The sequence below is a fragment of the Callorhinus ursinus genome, unplaced genomic scaffold, assembly GCF_003265705.2.
Source record: "Callorhinus ursinus isolate GAN/ISIS: 27379988/994484 unplaced genomic scaffold, GSC_fseal_2.0 scaffold22, whole genome shotgun sequence".
NCBI lineage: Eukaryota > Metazoa > Chordata > Mammalia > Carnivora > Otariidae > Callorhinus > Callorhinus ursinus.
In genome coordinates this window covers 6,049,049-6,065,279 of record NW_027397084.1, presented here as the reverse complement: position 1 = coordinate 6,065,279, position 16,231 = coordinate 6,049,049, and the positions used below count along the sequence as shown (strand labels likewise).

Genomic DNA, 16,231 nt, shown 5'->3' with positions numbered 1-16,231 from the left:
AGGGCTTCCAGTTGTGAGATCAGAAACCCAAAAAACTTAAGAGCAAGTTTATGCTTAAGGAACCAAGCAGTGGATGGATAGCTGGGATTTAGGAATGACTGTAATCGGTTTTAAAATTCTCTGGATTGTTTCCATCTCTTTATGCTCTATTTAAAGATCTGTTCTTCCCAATCAGCTTTTTCCAGATGACAGACTATTAACTGAGAGCACTCCCATGCTGAGATCAGTGCTGTTTCAAACAAAAAAAAAAAAAAGAAAAAAAATTTTTTTTTTCTTCCAAATTTTTACAATCTCAGTCTCTAAGTCAGGAACTCAGTTTGGGCAAAGTACTCTCCGTTGGGTCAATCACTGGGTGGTCAGGGAGGCAGAATCTTTAAGATGGTAGCAGTTCTATTTGAATATAATGCTAATGTAAGGAGCTATCTCCCCCAAAAGAGATGCTGTACTCAAAAACAGGGGGAGAAAAACTACTATGCCTTTCTTTTAAATCTTATCTAATTTACATCATAGAAGAGAACAGAAGCTTCCACTAAAAAAAAAAAAAAAAAAAAAAACACTCTACGCCAAGTATTCTGCAACATACTTTATATAAATCATTTCAAATTATCCCAATAAACTTGTGAGGTAGAAATTATCATCTCACAGTTTCAGGGGGAAAAGAGACTCAAAAAGGTTCAGTAAAAGTCACATAGGTCTAGAACTTTTAATGCTTTCATTTTACTATTTACATTGTTTCTCTTATTTGGAAAACTCAAAGTAATAGAATTTTCATCATACTCTGCAGTAAACATATGCTGATGTTAATGAAAAATTAATAAAGACCAACACAACTGGCAATACTATTCTTTATTGTTTTTCTTTTTGAGGGAGAAGCATGCTTTTTTACAGCACCTGTAAACAAGTCAGTGAAGTATACTATTTTGAGTTTCCCCACATATATATTATTTTTATTTTTTTGGAATGTTAGAATACCACAACACCAACTGCATTACATAATAGTTACTGAAGGCAAGTCAGGCTAAAACAAGGGTAAAGTTTTATGGCTAAAAATATTCATAGCAGCAACTTTTAAAAGATGATTTTATTAAATCAAATCATTGCACTTGGTCATTTTATTGCTACAGCAAAACAAGGCCATTAAATTTTTAACGCTTCTCATTTCTGATTTTAACTGATTGTCTTATTCTGTTCATACATTTCAAGTTTAAATGCAAGCACAAAATGTTTACCAACAACTCAAGAGAGCACTTGGGTTTCTTCCCCCCCCCCCCCCCGCCCCCGTGATCACAGTAAAGCATAAAAAAGAGAACCCCCATTCTCTTCCTATCTTCAGACTTAAATTTTGTAAAGAGGTAACAGCTTTATAGTAAGACCAACCACTAAAGCTTGCACAAGCAAGCACACACACACACACACACACACAAAATACTTCCACTACTGAAATACAAGTAGGAAAATTAGTAATATTATGTGTTTCAAAGAATAGCAGACCTGAAAAATACATTCACTAATAATTTGGCAATGACAGATTCTACACTGTTCATCCCTAGTCTGTCATTTATACTCGCTCATAGAAAAAAACAATGATTTATCCCCAAATAAAGGCTATTTTGTGATATGAACTTTATGAATAAAAATAATAAAATTCCCACATCAAGAGCAAATACTGGTAAATTGCTAGATTGAAGTAATCATTCTTCCCTTGAGTTTGGCTTTAAGAACTTTACTTTTTGATCAAGGGCAGAAAAATAGAGCCATAATAATTTTCTAATAGAGACACAGTACTTTAATTTCTATTCTGACTGAGGAGTATACAAAGCAGATACTTTAAATGTATGTCAGTATTCATGACCACCTTCATTTTATGCACTAGTGAGAAAATGACCAAGAAAAACTCTAAGAACAGTCTGAAATCTGCTGGAAACTTCCCTCACCCCATTATCAGGGTGAGGAGGGGTCACTTAATAGATGTTCCAGTCAGAAAGCTGGAGAATGATTTCTAGGATACAATGTTTTTATTTCTACCTAAGGACAATTAATTAAAAGAAAATAAAATCTAAATAACATAATAAAATTTAAAAAATCTAATTTTTTTAGCAAGAAGGAAATCATTCAACAAGTCATTTAAAAATATTAGAATAGGAGTAAACAATTTCGTTCAGTAGTGACCTAATCAGAAAAGCCCAAGGACTTTAAAGAGTTAAAATGTACATACTCAATGCACAATCATGTTTCCTGAATTTAACATTAAGTAATTCCTGGAATTTCTATTATTTTCTACTTCAGTTCTCTTTTATGTGAGACAACATGGCAAAATTTCATTAATAAGATTTCAGTATATAAGATTAAAACTTAAAGGGAAAGAACTGGTTTGGTCGTTTAAAATAACACAAAACGGAAGCATGATAGGTGGTACTCAAAATCTGAAAGTCTTTGCTATAATAAAGCTTAAAATCTAATTTTCTTATAAATGAAAAGTCAAGTTTTCTATTTTTAATACAAACCCACATATTTTAAGACAGGTTATCTATAGAAACAACATTTTAAAACGTTCAACTGTTCATAAGTGACTCTTAAGAAACTACTAATTCATCCATCCTGTGAAAATGCATTTTGAATATGGTCAACTGTATTTGGTTTTAAATAAGCTGTACTGTTATGTTTTGATATACTAACACTCTGGTACCTAAATGACAGCCTAAAATATCTCCACCAGTTAGTTTGGCCTTTTAGGTAAACTACACATTGTCAAACCTGAGTATTTACACGATGATAATTTGTCAAAGTATGAAACCTCACACCGAAGTTCTCAGTGTTCTGAGTTTTGTTCTCCTCATATTACCATTATTAAAAATCAGAGGGAGGAGTATGAACAACTCAATCACAAGATCACAAAATGAGTAATCTCTGAGCCTGTAAAATAAGCAGAAAAGTACAGCAATAAGGCTGGTGTTTGCATATTATATGTGCTGTAGTTTCTAGGCACAAGTTAAGGGTTAAATTGACATTTTTAGTTCCTCGACCTAATGAATTTAAAATATAGCTCATATTTTCCCAAATATAGTTAACAATCCAATATATTTTAGCTAAATTCCTTTTATGAATCCTATAGTGCAAGCAATATAAAATATTCTAAAAATTGAAGAAATTATTTTGATTGTTTCATTAGTTATTACTATATGCTTGGGTGAATAATCTGGTTTATAGCTAGGAAACTCCTATTTCATCACCCAGAGTATAAACAGCACTGCAAACAAACAGGCACAACAGTGTAATCCTGGGTAAGAAGCTAAAAGTAAAAAATATATATATATACAAAGTTTATATCCCTTATGTATTATGGGAAAAGTAGTGGCTATAGTTACTATAAAGCTAATTTGTCCCTCTCAAATAGTATATTTTACAGATTATTTGTAAAGATATCACCATATTTATAGTATAGATCTCTTTAAAAATAATACTACAAGTTTCAATAAAAAAACTATTGTGAACTTTCTTTCCTTTTTATACAGATTCAGTAGTATTTTCAAGCAAACTAAAAAAAAAAAGTTTGCAATTCCAGCACATAAGAAATAAGGCCTTTTCTTTTTTCATATTGGCAAAACAAAATATATATAAAAAAAAAAATCCACCCTCTCCCTACTTTTCTATAGATTATAGTTCAAATACTCATATTTCTTTATCAGGACAACAGCATTTGTTATTTTTAAGTAACAAGTCAGTTGAAGTTCATAGTGTTGCTTCTGAATCCCTGGAACCTTAAGAACACGGGGCCATGCCATTTTAGGAAGACAGGACTGCTTTTTTCAGCTTCTCTATTTCCACCTAAGATATAAAACATAAGTTGACAATAAATAAAATATCTTTAGTCAAATTATTTTATCCTATGTCATTAAGATCCAATCATACTTTGCTAAGACTTCAGATTTCTATTTCCATTCTAAAATCCAATTTCCAATGGTGTGATCAATAAAGAAAAAGTTTAACAGAAGAACACACCACAAGTTCCTAATACAGTTCCTAAATGGCAGGAGACAACCACAAAACAGCAACTACAGTTGTTTCAGCCAGAACAATATTAAGGAATGGGATTATCCGAAAAAAATACTGTCATAAAATCAGCCCTCCAAAGAACAAGAGAATCCTTGAAACCAAATTAAGAAACGTACAAGTACCTGTAATTAAACAAAGGGGGGGTGGCAGTAAAGAACTGAAAAATGATCATAATAAAGACCAGTTTAGTCCTATGTTTTTCACTTACTACCTAGTGAAATTGGCAAATCCCTTAACCTCATTTGGTCTCAATTTCCTCATCTGTAAACAGTATGTTCTAGATTAAATTCTTTTTAAAACCCAGGAATGTATCTAAGATTCAGTCAATGTGTTGGAAATATTTCCACCTTTAGGCAGAAGACATCCTTCACTTAACAGAAATTCACAATTTAAGAAACTTAAGAGAATTAGGAAAATTCAATATATGTTCACAATAACTGTGGTTATTTAATTCTGATACATTACAAATCATGATTAAATACCATGCCAAGTGTCCACACTAGCAAGTGGTACAGAACTTGCACTGACTGGGTCTAAGGCTCTGAATGCCAGTTTTTTACTCTTCCCAATTATGAAAGGTTTTGATGATCTCTGACCGTTCACTGCATGCGGAAACATTCAGGCCTTACCTTCTCCTGACAGCATCATCCCTGTCCCCAGCGCTGCATACAAGTAATACCTGCTACAGCAAACCTCTGACAAACAATTCATTATTAAATGATAAGCACTTTGCCAGTCAAAATGTATAATTTCAGTATGCTCAGAATTTCCTAAGGGATTCTAACCATTCAAATATGGTTTGTTAATTCTAGGATCTTTCCTGATATTAATCTTCCACTAATATGATTATTAGGTAAATATTTTAACAGCACTACTTTGGGACAAGCCTTGGTCTTCAGCCTGGATTGAGACAAAATACCTTCAATCTTCATCATGTTGTGCTAGTATCATCTCTATTCCAAAGATACATGAACCAACTAGACCAATTTTAACAAGCAAGGATGCAAAGAAAATGGGGGGAAAAAAAACACCGGTGAAAAAAGGAGTAGGGGACAGAAAGAATAACCCTGCACTCAATCAGTAATACTCCTTATAGACCGTCACATAAATTTAGATATCAAGCAAATATTTTTACTGCTAGAGTTCCTCTTCTAGCACTTTTATGTTCATTGTTCATCTTTAGTACTTTTATCATTCCTCAGTATAATTTAATACTGTATGTTAACTTCATAGTTCAAAGTACTGCTTTTAATCTTTAGGGAACAAAATTTCTCCTTTGAATGTATGATCTTAAAACTCTGTCTTATTAGGTGTGCTCTTATAAATACGAGGGTCAAACTTTCCCCATTAGGCAAAAAAAAAATTGTAATGCAAATGAGTGCGAGTCTAAGTAACAGCTGATTTTGCTAAAAAATTGAATCAAATAAAATTCTTCAAAAATGAAATAATTCATTTATGATTTTTATGACAAATTAAATCATATATAGAAATTTAACACTGTATTAGTTCCTCTTGCTTATAACACCTTATTTTCATATATGAATATGTGTATGTAGGAAATACAACAAATAAAAATCAAGAAACTTGTTTTTAATTTCTGAATTTCTGGGAATTTAAGACATTTTTAATATGTATTCTTTGACAAAAATTAGCTATCTAATATGTGTACAGCACTTTGCTAGGACTATGGACAAAGATGGAACAGACAGATACACCCTCAAACAGTCTTACAGTCTAGAAGATGGGCAAAGTAAGTCCATAATGTCACAGTGATAAGATGGAAAATTATTATTTAACCTTTTCAAAATAAAGGACATGAATTTGGAAGAAGACAAAATTACTTTTAAATCAGAGGAAGATGGGTACTAACTTAATGAGGGTGACTGCTGGAGGTAAGCTTTGAGAATCTGTAGAACTTATGCATGAGAAGATGAAATGAAAGTCCAAGAAAATACAGTAAGAGCAAAAATTCAGACGAATTAACTGTGAGGGACAACTGAGGATCAGCAAGCAAGAAAAGATAAACTAGGACCAAGACATGAAAGACCTCACATGCTAAGTTGAGAAGTCTGAACTTTATTCAGCAAGTAACAGAAAGTTCTTGAAAGTACTAAATAAAGGAAGATTAATTTGAGATAAGAATGAGAGAAACTTAAATAGCTAAAGAGAAGATAAAGAGCATGGGAGAAGAACGGAAATACTAGGAACAAGGAGATAAGGTGAGGGAGTAAAGCTAACTGGCCTAAATGTGAATGGAACGAGAACGGAAGTACTATGTAAGACTTGAAAGGCAATGAAATGATCAACAGAAAGAGAAAATCGGAAAAGCAGGAAAGGAAGATGATAAACATAAAAGGGTACATGCTAGTTCTAAGATCACGGCGGATCATCCAGGGAGACGAGCAGCTGGAAACAGGACAGAAGCTGGGAAAAGAGAATCAGATTCAGATAGGAGAGGGACGAAAGCTAATCACAGTGCTTGAGGGCACAGGTATGAAAAGAGTGAGGAGATGCTGAGAGGAGGGCCAAGGGCAGCTCTGAAGCAACATTTCACTTAGAGAAAAGAGGGGGCTGAGAAGTGGACTGAAACAAAAGAATATAGATCACATAAACCAGGGCAGAAAAAGTGGCAACAGATTAAAAAATGTGAAATGCTGTAGAAACTGGAGACACTGGTTGCCTTCAGTAAACCTAAAACGTTAAGAGTTGTTGAGTGAATTAAAGGTGAAGAATTAGAGACCACAAACGTACACTTTTTTTTGGTTGTTTTGCAGCAAATGAAAAGTGAAAACTACAGATTAAGAGGGCAGCTGGACCTGAAAGAGGACTTTGGTTTTTTTAAAGGGGAAAAATTGAGTATTTTCATGGAAAAAGGGAAAGTAACAATAAAAGGGATACGTCAGATGAGGAGTGAAAATGGAGTTTTGATAATTTACCAAAGACCTTCACATATATTATCTCAACAACTAAAACTAAAAGGCAGCTAAGTGACTTCCTCAAGTTCAAACAGTATAACTTAATCCCTGAGAGCAAAGTTTCAATAAGTCTGGCTGTTTCTGTTAAAAATTTCAGCCCAACTGCTGATTTAATCACTCTAAACCCTAGTTTCCTCATCCTTAGAATAGGAACAATAATCCTTACAAGTTGTTATGTGTGTCCACTGAGATAACGTACAGGAGGTGCCAAGCCTAACTGACACATAGTTTAGAGCTGAAAGTCACCAGTGTAAGTCAGAAGAGGGGCTCAAGGTTTTCTTTGGTTGTTGTTGTTTTGTTTTGTTTTTACCAAGTCCCATGTTCTTTCTGTTTCACAATGCTAACAATAGGGTAAGCAATAAGGCAAGGTAAAAACAGGGAGGCACATGAAATACTTAAGTACCAAATGGGAAGAGACTCTGAAAAAAGGCAGAGTACACTTTCTCTGAAATATGCAGAAAATAAGAATACAAATGAAGACCAAAGGAAGCATGGATGGAGCAGATGGAAAAAAAATTAAGGAAAATAAGTGAAATTGTAGTCATCAGCAGAGTGAAGATGATGACTTCATAGTTATGAAGTAAATGCTCAGTGAGAAATCAAGTCAACAAATCTATAGCCATCCCATTACCACCCTCACCCCCACCACCCTTGCCTCCAGGCAGAAAAAAAGAATTAAAAAGAAAAAAGTTTAACTGTGGAAAAAAAAGAGAAATAGTTCAAGAAAGCAAGAATGCAAAAGATCTAAAACTACACACTCTTACAAGGCCAGAACCATGTTTATTTATGAATATATACCTTATGCCTCTCACACATTGCCTGAGAGCTAGTGCTCAAAAATATTTGCTGCATGAATGAATGGAATGTGACAGGGAGTCAACAAGAGATTAGTTAAATGGCTATCAAGCAGCAGGGAGTGTCCAACTGAAGTAGGAAAGCATAATTTGTAGTGAACCCAATCACCTAGCAGAGATGGGAAAACACACCTAGTTTATGCTGACTACAATCAATGTTAGGAGAAATGAATTACCTCCAGATTACTTCTCATTGCCTTCTCCTCTTCCAAATCCTTTCGTAGTTTTTCCAGTTCTTTCCTAAAAACAAACTATTTATTACTGTTAAGTCTTTCATTTAAACAATATATTTGACTAATGTTAACGGGATCTCTGTTACCTGACATACCAAAACATGAGGAAAACGTTTTAAAGAAAATAGCCATATTGATCAAGAAAAATTTCAAATTCACTAATGGAATGGTTCAATACAACATTAAAAAAAAAAAAAAACTCAGCAATGCCATGGCAAACCTACCTGTGATAAAGAATTTAAGTGAACAGAGAAAGCAGCTCATGATAAAATAAAGAAATAATAATTGGCCTTTAGAAGAATTTTCCATATTCAGTTATCATGCATTTTCCAGGCTGGACACTCTAAAGCCCAAGCAATTTGGTAATGTCAAAACATGTATTATTTAACAGGGTTACCTGGACTTTACATTTCTCTTTATCAGTTTTTTAAAATTAAATACTACATTAAAATTACCAAACCAGGGTCGCCTGGGTGACTCAGTCAGTTAAGCATCTGCCTTTGGCTCAGGTCATTATCCCAGGGTCCTGGGATCCAGCCCCACATCAGGCTCCCGCCCAGCGGGGAGTCTGCTTCTCCCTCTGGCCCTCCTCCTCTCATGCTCTCTCTAATAAATAAAATCGTTAATAAATAAATAAATAAATAAATAAATAAATAAATAAATAAAATTACCAGACCAATAAACAAAAAAACTTTAGCCAACAATCCGTCCTCCTTAACTCATGTTTGCATTTTTCTGTATTCTCGTCTTTTTTTATATAGTCATCTTCCCTCCACAGCTGTAACTATATATTCCATATCGTGTCTTTTCACAAAGTGTTTTAAAATATTTCCATGCTGCTAAAATTATCATATTTCTGATAATTGTTGCTTGATACTCAAATATTCAGGTTTTCTGGTTATTGCTTTTTGGGGGGAGATGGAAAGAATAGGAATTTTATTTATCATGAATATACCAGCATATCAAATTTCTAAATCAAAAAGTAGGGACATTTTCACAGCTTTTTGACATATGCTAGGAAAATTCTCTTCAAGAGTATTATAGAAATAATAGCTTGAAAAATGCATGAAAATGCTCAGGAAGAAAGACTACATGAGAAAGAAAGGAACTTTCTTTTTCTTTTCTTTTCCCCCATTATTTATTTTTTTTAAAAGATTTTATTTATTTATTTGACAGAGAGAGAGAGACACAGTGAGAGAGGGAACACAAGCACAGGGGCAGTGGGAGAGGGAGAAGCAGGCTCCCCACGGAGCAGGGAGCCCGATGCGGGGCTCGATCCCAAGACCCTGGGATCATGACCTGAGCCAAAGGCAGACGCTTAACCATCTGAGCCACCCAGACGCCCCAGAAAGAAACTTTTAAATTCTATAGTTTCAAAACTAGTTTCTTCTGTGGTTTTAATGATTATAAAGCTATTTCTCTATATTGAGAATAAATGTTCTACTGTTTCAATTTAAATTATAATTTAAATATTTAACTCAAACGTATCTAGAGTTTATTTTAGTATGATAGAAAATGTGCTAAAATATTAACTTTGTAGTTCTAAAATGTTACCACTAAATTAAATAATGCTTCCATTTTCTAATTATTCTATTACTTTGAGTTTATTATACATTTAAATTATATCTAAATGAGGATCTATTCCTAAAAATATTTATCCTGCTCTATCTATCACATTTTTATTTTTAAAAACACATTTGTGAATATAAAATTTTTATGTAACATTGTTTTCTTTTTACAGGAACAGATCAAACTATATCTCTTGTTCTATAACTTTTCAACTAAAGAAACAGATTACTAATACATTTGTCAATCATTCCATGTCAATAACCTTCAATTTTTTTAATGATTTGTTCCAAACATTTTAGATTCTAACACTGAATGCATAAAGACTATGTATTTGTAAGCTACAAAGATAAAATAATTAAAAAACCTAAGAATTCCAAGTCAGCTCAAGAAATAAATTATTACTACCAGTACCTCTGATACCCAGAGTGACCCACAATCCTATTTTCCTCCTCTCCTTCACAGGAAGAGTTCTATAGTCTTTATTTCTTTTCTTTTCTTACCACATATACAAATAATATCTTGAAACCACACAGATTTTATATGCTTTTCAAACTTCATGTAAATGAAATAATACTGTATGGATGTCTCTGACTTGCTTTCCCTACCCTCTTTTTTCAGACTGATTCATGTTGACACATATAGCCACAATCCATTTATTTTTTCTTGCTGTACACTGTATAGCATTTTGTTGTATCAACATACCAGTATATGTTTTACCCATTCTCCTGTGATGCTCTTATTTTTCAGATTAAAAAATCTGCCATCCATTTCATTTTCCCAGAGGAAATAACTTTGAAAACACCCATTGGAAAGATTTCTAAAATATCTGATATATATATGTTTTAAAATATATATGTCATAAATATTTTATTCATCCTACAGCTACTTTAAGAACACCGAGGGGCAATTTGTAAATGTAATTATCAGTTCACTAAAAATAGCAGACTTGGTATCAAAAATGTAAATGGCAAAATCAACAAATTAGGAGAGTTCTCTAACTTACACATGGATGGTGTTCAATAAATACTTCCTAGATGAATGAACTTACAGTTTATAATGTGTATATTGCAGAATCTGTAAAAAAAAAAAGTTCCGCAGGATTCAGACAGATAAACTGAAGGGTAAAGAAAAGACCCAACATGTATCAAATTAAGAACACTCTGTCTCTCCCTCTCTTTCTCTCTCTCTATATATGCAAATATATTTTTTAAGTAGTCACTCAAGATAAATTTTTTGGTTCTACTTAAAAGACATTTGTAAAAGTGCTCTGCAACTACAAATATATTGTTAATCTCAGTACCTTTTTTTTTTTTAAGATTTACTTATTTGAGAGAGAGAGAACGCACACAGTGGGGAGGAGTAGAGGGAGAGAATCTCAAGCAGACGCCCCAATGAGTATGAAGCCGGACGTGGAGCTTGATCTCATGACCCAGGAGATCACATGACCTTAGCTGAAACCAAGAGTTTTGGACACCTTACCGATTGAGCCACCCAGGCACCCCTCAATATCATCTTTAATAAAGAATCCAGTGCCATCTGAAAACTGGGGGAGAAATGGTAAATTCAGCTCTGAGGCAGCATGGTTTCTGGCAATGACTTTTATACCAGATTCCATATACCATCAAATACTTTTAGAAGCTACAGGGGAAGATGAGATAGGAGAAGAGCACCTGAACCAACCCTCACCCTTGGTTCAGTTAGATTAGCTCATCTTTGACCTGTTTTACCTACTGGGCCTTTGTAGAACTATGTTTAAAATGTTAACAAGTTCTATTTTTATATTTATTTATTTTTTAATGTTAACAAGTTCTAAAGCTCAAATAATAACGGTTCTAGAAAAATATCTCTAAACCAACAGAAAATATGATTTCAGTTCTAGCTCTGCCTTTTAAGAACCATATAATCTTAGATAAATAGCTTTACCTCTCTGAACCTTTACTTCTTCAGTTAAAAGAAAGGAGAGGAGCTATAGTAGGTGACCTTTTACATTTGTTTTCACTCTAAAAATTCCCTTTCACTTAGGATCTCACCATATACTATTATTGAAAAGTTTCAGAATTAAGAGAATGTTTTTTTTTATTTTTTTTAAAGATTTTATTTATTTGAGAGAGAGAATGAGATAGAGAGAGCATGAGAGGGGGGAGGGTCCGAGGGCGAAGCAGACTCACTGCTGAGCAGGGAGCCCGATGCGGGACTCGATCCCGGGACTCCAGGATCATGACCTGAGCCGAAGGCAGTTGCTTAACCAACTGAGCCACCTAGGCGCCCAAGAGAATGGTTTTAAAGATCACCTATTCCCAACCCCTTGGTTTTATTTACATACCAATCTCAACCCTAACAGAGACAGTGATTCAGTCCCTCTTGAAAAGTAAATATACACTCCAGATCTGAAATACAATATAACTTTTCCTAATATTTTTAAGACTAATTAACCCATGTGTTTGACCAGAAGATTTCTACCCTTGAATTATGGGTACATATATACCTTTTCCATAATAAGCCTATGAGAACAAGTTTCCTAATTCAAGTTTTTTGCAGAAAGGAGGGAAGCACTATTAATGAAAATTTCTTTGGAAACATATCTGCTTATACTAGAAATTTGGCAGATTACATCTCTGCTTGATAGAATTTGAAAGAATTCTTTACGTATGTGTTAAGCAGTTTTCAAAGAGGAAAACAAGGGCTACTTACCCATGATCCTTTTTCAGCGCTTCTACAATGCAGAGCAGTTCAATAATCTGAGCTCTAAGTTCATCCAAGGGATTTTTTTTCCCATCATCTGATTCTACTTTAGCTTTGATTTCTAATGGACTTAAAAAAGCAGCCGTATTTGGCTTAGAAGCACTTGAAGGTGTTGAAAGGTACACAGATGGCTGAAAACATAATAGAATATTTTCTTACTTTATTTGTATTTATATTTATGTTTAAGTTCAAAAAATTTTATAGGAAGGAGGTAAATAAAGTAATAATTCAAGATAAATGGTAACTTTGGAAATTCAAAAAGCAGCTTGATATTCACAACTAGTAAAACCACCAAACAACCAAAGAATAAACTTGGAATCACTAGTTTATGTGAGAAATGTCAAAAGATTTATTAATAATAATTTTTAAAAAGTGGAAAAGAAAAACCTATTAAGATTTATCTTATGAATGGTTTGCCGAGTGGAGCATCTAGAGGCAAGAATATATCAGCATTATTAAAGTGCTGCTTTGATCCTCCACTTTAAATAGTCATTATTTAAATTTCACTTAAAAGTAATTATGAAGAATTGAATAAGTCCATGGAAGAGGCATTAAAATGAATCCATGGCCTGATGCTCTTTTTACTATTTCACTCAAGTAACAGGAAGTAAAATTTCAATCGACTGTTGACAAGTTGAGGGAATCAGATTTAAGTGTATCTGATAAACTGGAATAGCAGCCAAATGCTGCTTGGAACGAATTTGAGGAGAAAACACTAATTTCTTAAATATAAGATGTGTATAGGTTGTGATAATACTATCTTAAATAAAAATGCAAGAGTTTAGAAAAGTCTTAACACCATGTAACAAATGGAAGAATCCATGTATACTGCCATTCATTCCAGTATATATTCAGTGCACCATGCTAGGTCAGGAGTAAACAAATGATGGCTTCTGGCCTAAAGAGTGTATGTTTAATGGGAAAATGAAACAGATGGATAGATCTATGCCTTAAAAAATATGAAACGTGTAACATTTATACTACTCATTTAAAATAAGCTCTTTTAAAAAATGATCTACAGAGGACAGTGTGACTTTAGTAACTCCATTTTTTAGCAAGAATTTTTTTATTTCTTGGCAGAAGAAATAATTATTAGAAGACACTTTAAATTCTACAATTTTGGTGTTCACAAAGAATCCTACAAATTATACAAATCTTAGGCCACAATGCCCCTCACCTTTGGAGAATAGCATGAATCCTTTTTAAATTCAGATGGCTTTAAGTTGGCACCATCTTCTTCTTTTGGTAACTTCAAGATTTTTTCTGGGCTTTGAGTTGGCTGAATGATTTTTTAAAATCAACAAACAGAAAATACCAAAGAAGGAAAAGGCAATAAACATTTGGATGATAAACTAAGTAATTTTTATCACTGTTTTTCAGCACCTAGTGTTCCAGATATTCCATTATTGTTAACAGGATATTACATAATTTCAAGCTGAATAACACACTTGCATATCTGGAAAGTAAAAATAGCCTGCCTCCTAGCAACAAAAATTTTCTCTACTTCGGTAATTTAAAAGCACCATAGCGCTCAAGAGCTAATATATTAATAATAAAATACTACCAGCATTCCAGGCAATGTAGAGAAAACATAAAAAGAAGCTACACATTTAGATACTAGCATTAGTACTACAAAAAAAACCCCCACTATTTCAGAGGAAAAGAATGTTCTCATTCTTTCCTAAGGTGAATATGTACCACTCAATTCTAATTATTGTTGTGAGATGGATAGATTATATGGGTACCCTGACCCCTTTTGATTACATGTGCTTTGTGGTTATGGTCTCAGGATAGCTCTTTATTCCTGATTCTGTAATCTTCTCTGAAATGAACATGACCCCATATCTCCCTAAATACAACCAACCATTTGCCACTTGAGTATCATAACTATCTTCCTGATTTTTAAACTTTGGTGGAGTTACAAATCCTCCTTGTTCCTATCTTTAGAAGGATTCTGGATTTGCTAAATTCTGTGTTTTAGAACAGTAAGTGTAACTCACAGAATGTCCACCATTGAAGCGGCCCGGCAACCTTCTTCCGGGCATCTTCGGTCTATTTGCGGTGAGATGCAGCAAGTTTTCTGAGGAAGCTATGTCATCAAAATTTACAAGATCTGGAGAATAAAATTAAACATATCTACTAAGACGTAACTGTACATCTTAAAAGATAAAAAAGAACGTTTCTGGATTTCTAACAAACTATACATTAAAAAGTACCACCAGGACTCACAAGTTAACCTGTGCTTTTCATATGCATTTGGAAAACAACACTCACCCTTAAAAACAAACATCCTCTTTACCTGATACATTTTATAGCATAAGACTTTACTAACAATAGAAAGTTCATGTTTCTAAGACCTCAAAAAAAGTTCTTATTGAAAAATACAAATCTGAACCAAAAATTACAGTATCATAAAAAAACTGTCATCTTAAGTTCTTGCTTGTAAAAACAGATCTACTTCTTTAACTTATAATTAATTACAATATATCAGAAAATTAACACATAAAATGTCTTAAATTTCAAGTAGTATCCTAATATTCAAATTTTAAGAACTCAACTGTATGTGGGACTCTGCTGCTTTCCAACTGTGAGGTGAAAGTGTAATTTAATGGATCTTTATATATGTGCGTGTGTGTGTGTGTGTGTGTGTGTGTGTGTGTACACACTGCTTTGTAGCTGGGACTCAAACTGTTCATAGTTCACTGCACTTTTGCTTAGACATCAGCTGTTTGGGAACTATAAGACAGTTATAAATCTAAGGCAAACAGGGTATCAAGGAAAAATGCTACAAAGATCATTCACTTGTTTTACCACTATCAAAGGTTGGTTGACCTTTGATCCAATGACTTGGGTTTCTTTAAACCTATCTATGTAATTTGTATCTTTGAAATAATGGCATATAACACCTTCCCTTTTTCTAGATGATCCAGAAAACCTTGCTGAAAAGGTGATTTTTATTAAAACCTAGAAATCTGTAAGTGATACGAGAATCCTAAGGATAATTCCAGACACTTCCACTGTCAATATAATCTTCTTTTAGCCCAGATTCCAAACTAGGGATATTAATCACAGTTGAGATACTTGATATGGCAGCAGATATCTTTGGTTTAGTCTTCCAAATACAGAATTAATTCTGCACATTCCCATTGCTTAGATGTTTATAATGATTTCTGTCAAATATTTAGATATCCAAACTCAGTGATTTGTTATTTCTTAAAAGACATCTAAAGATAATTATTATTATTACTGCCCTCAAAGCTTATTCATCAATTTTCATATTCAAAGTAATCAATTTAGAAAAAAATGTTAAGAGTAAAAGGGCACAAAGGTAAGACACAAGAAAAGTTATCACTGTTTGGCAATATGTGTTTTGTAACAAATTTAAGTATTTGTTGACCTCTTAATTCTTTTCCATCCTCCCATTGTGGGATTACTTTGTGAATTCTATCTTATATCTAGTCATCTGCTTACCAGGCTAATACATCACAAAAGGCAATCAAATGTGCTCAGTTTAATTCTGGTCTTGAGTCTTTTGATAATTGTTTATAATTATAAAATATAACAAAAGAGATAGTGGCTTTAATGGAAAACACATTATATAATGTGAAAGACCTTGAGTTTAAATATACTTTTAAATATTTCATTTTATTTGTAAATTTCATAAAGAAAATCAGTATTTTAAAAAATGTTAAAAATATGCTGTAGTTTGAAGGGTTAAAAATTGCTTTTAACACTGATAAATGTACATTGGCAACCTATAAAAAAAAACCTTGAAAAGTACAATTCAGTAATTTTGGCCTGTGAA

At 33.2% G+C, this 16,231-nt stretch overlaps 1 protein-coding gene across 4 annotated transcripts in view; it reads right to left on the bottom strand.

Annotated features, from left to right (window-relative positions):
- Window positions 1-827: 827 nt before the first annotated feature.
- The window catches only part of CD2AP (CD2 associated protein), a 133,467-nt gene continuing 118,063 nt past the window's right edge, over window positions 828-16,231 (bottom strand). For 3 of the 4 annotated variants that reach the window (XM_073905064.1, XM_025890562.2, XM_025890561.2), the window contains 5 exons: window positions 14,427-14,539; window positions 13,604-13,705; window positions 12,376-12,557; window positions 8,059-8,122; window positions 828-3,825 (listed from right to left, as the gene is read on the bottom strand). In XM_073905064.1, coding sequence (XP_073761165.1) covers window positions 3,784-3,825; window positions 8,059-8,122; window positions 12,376-12,557; window positions 13,604-13,705; window positions 14,427-14,539 — 503 coding nt within the window. In that variant the 3' untranslated portion in view covers window positions 828-3,783. Of the gene's footprint in view, window positions 3,826-8,058; window positions 8,134-12,375; window positions 12,558-13,603; window positions 13,706-14,426; window positions 14,540-16,231 lie in introns of all 4 variants that reach the window. The other variant, XM_073905063.1, reaches the window with a different exon arrangement.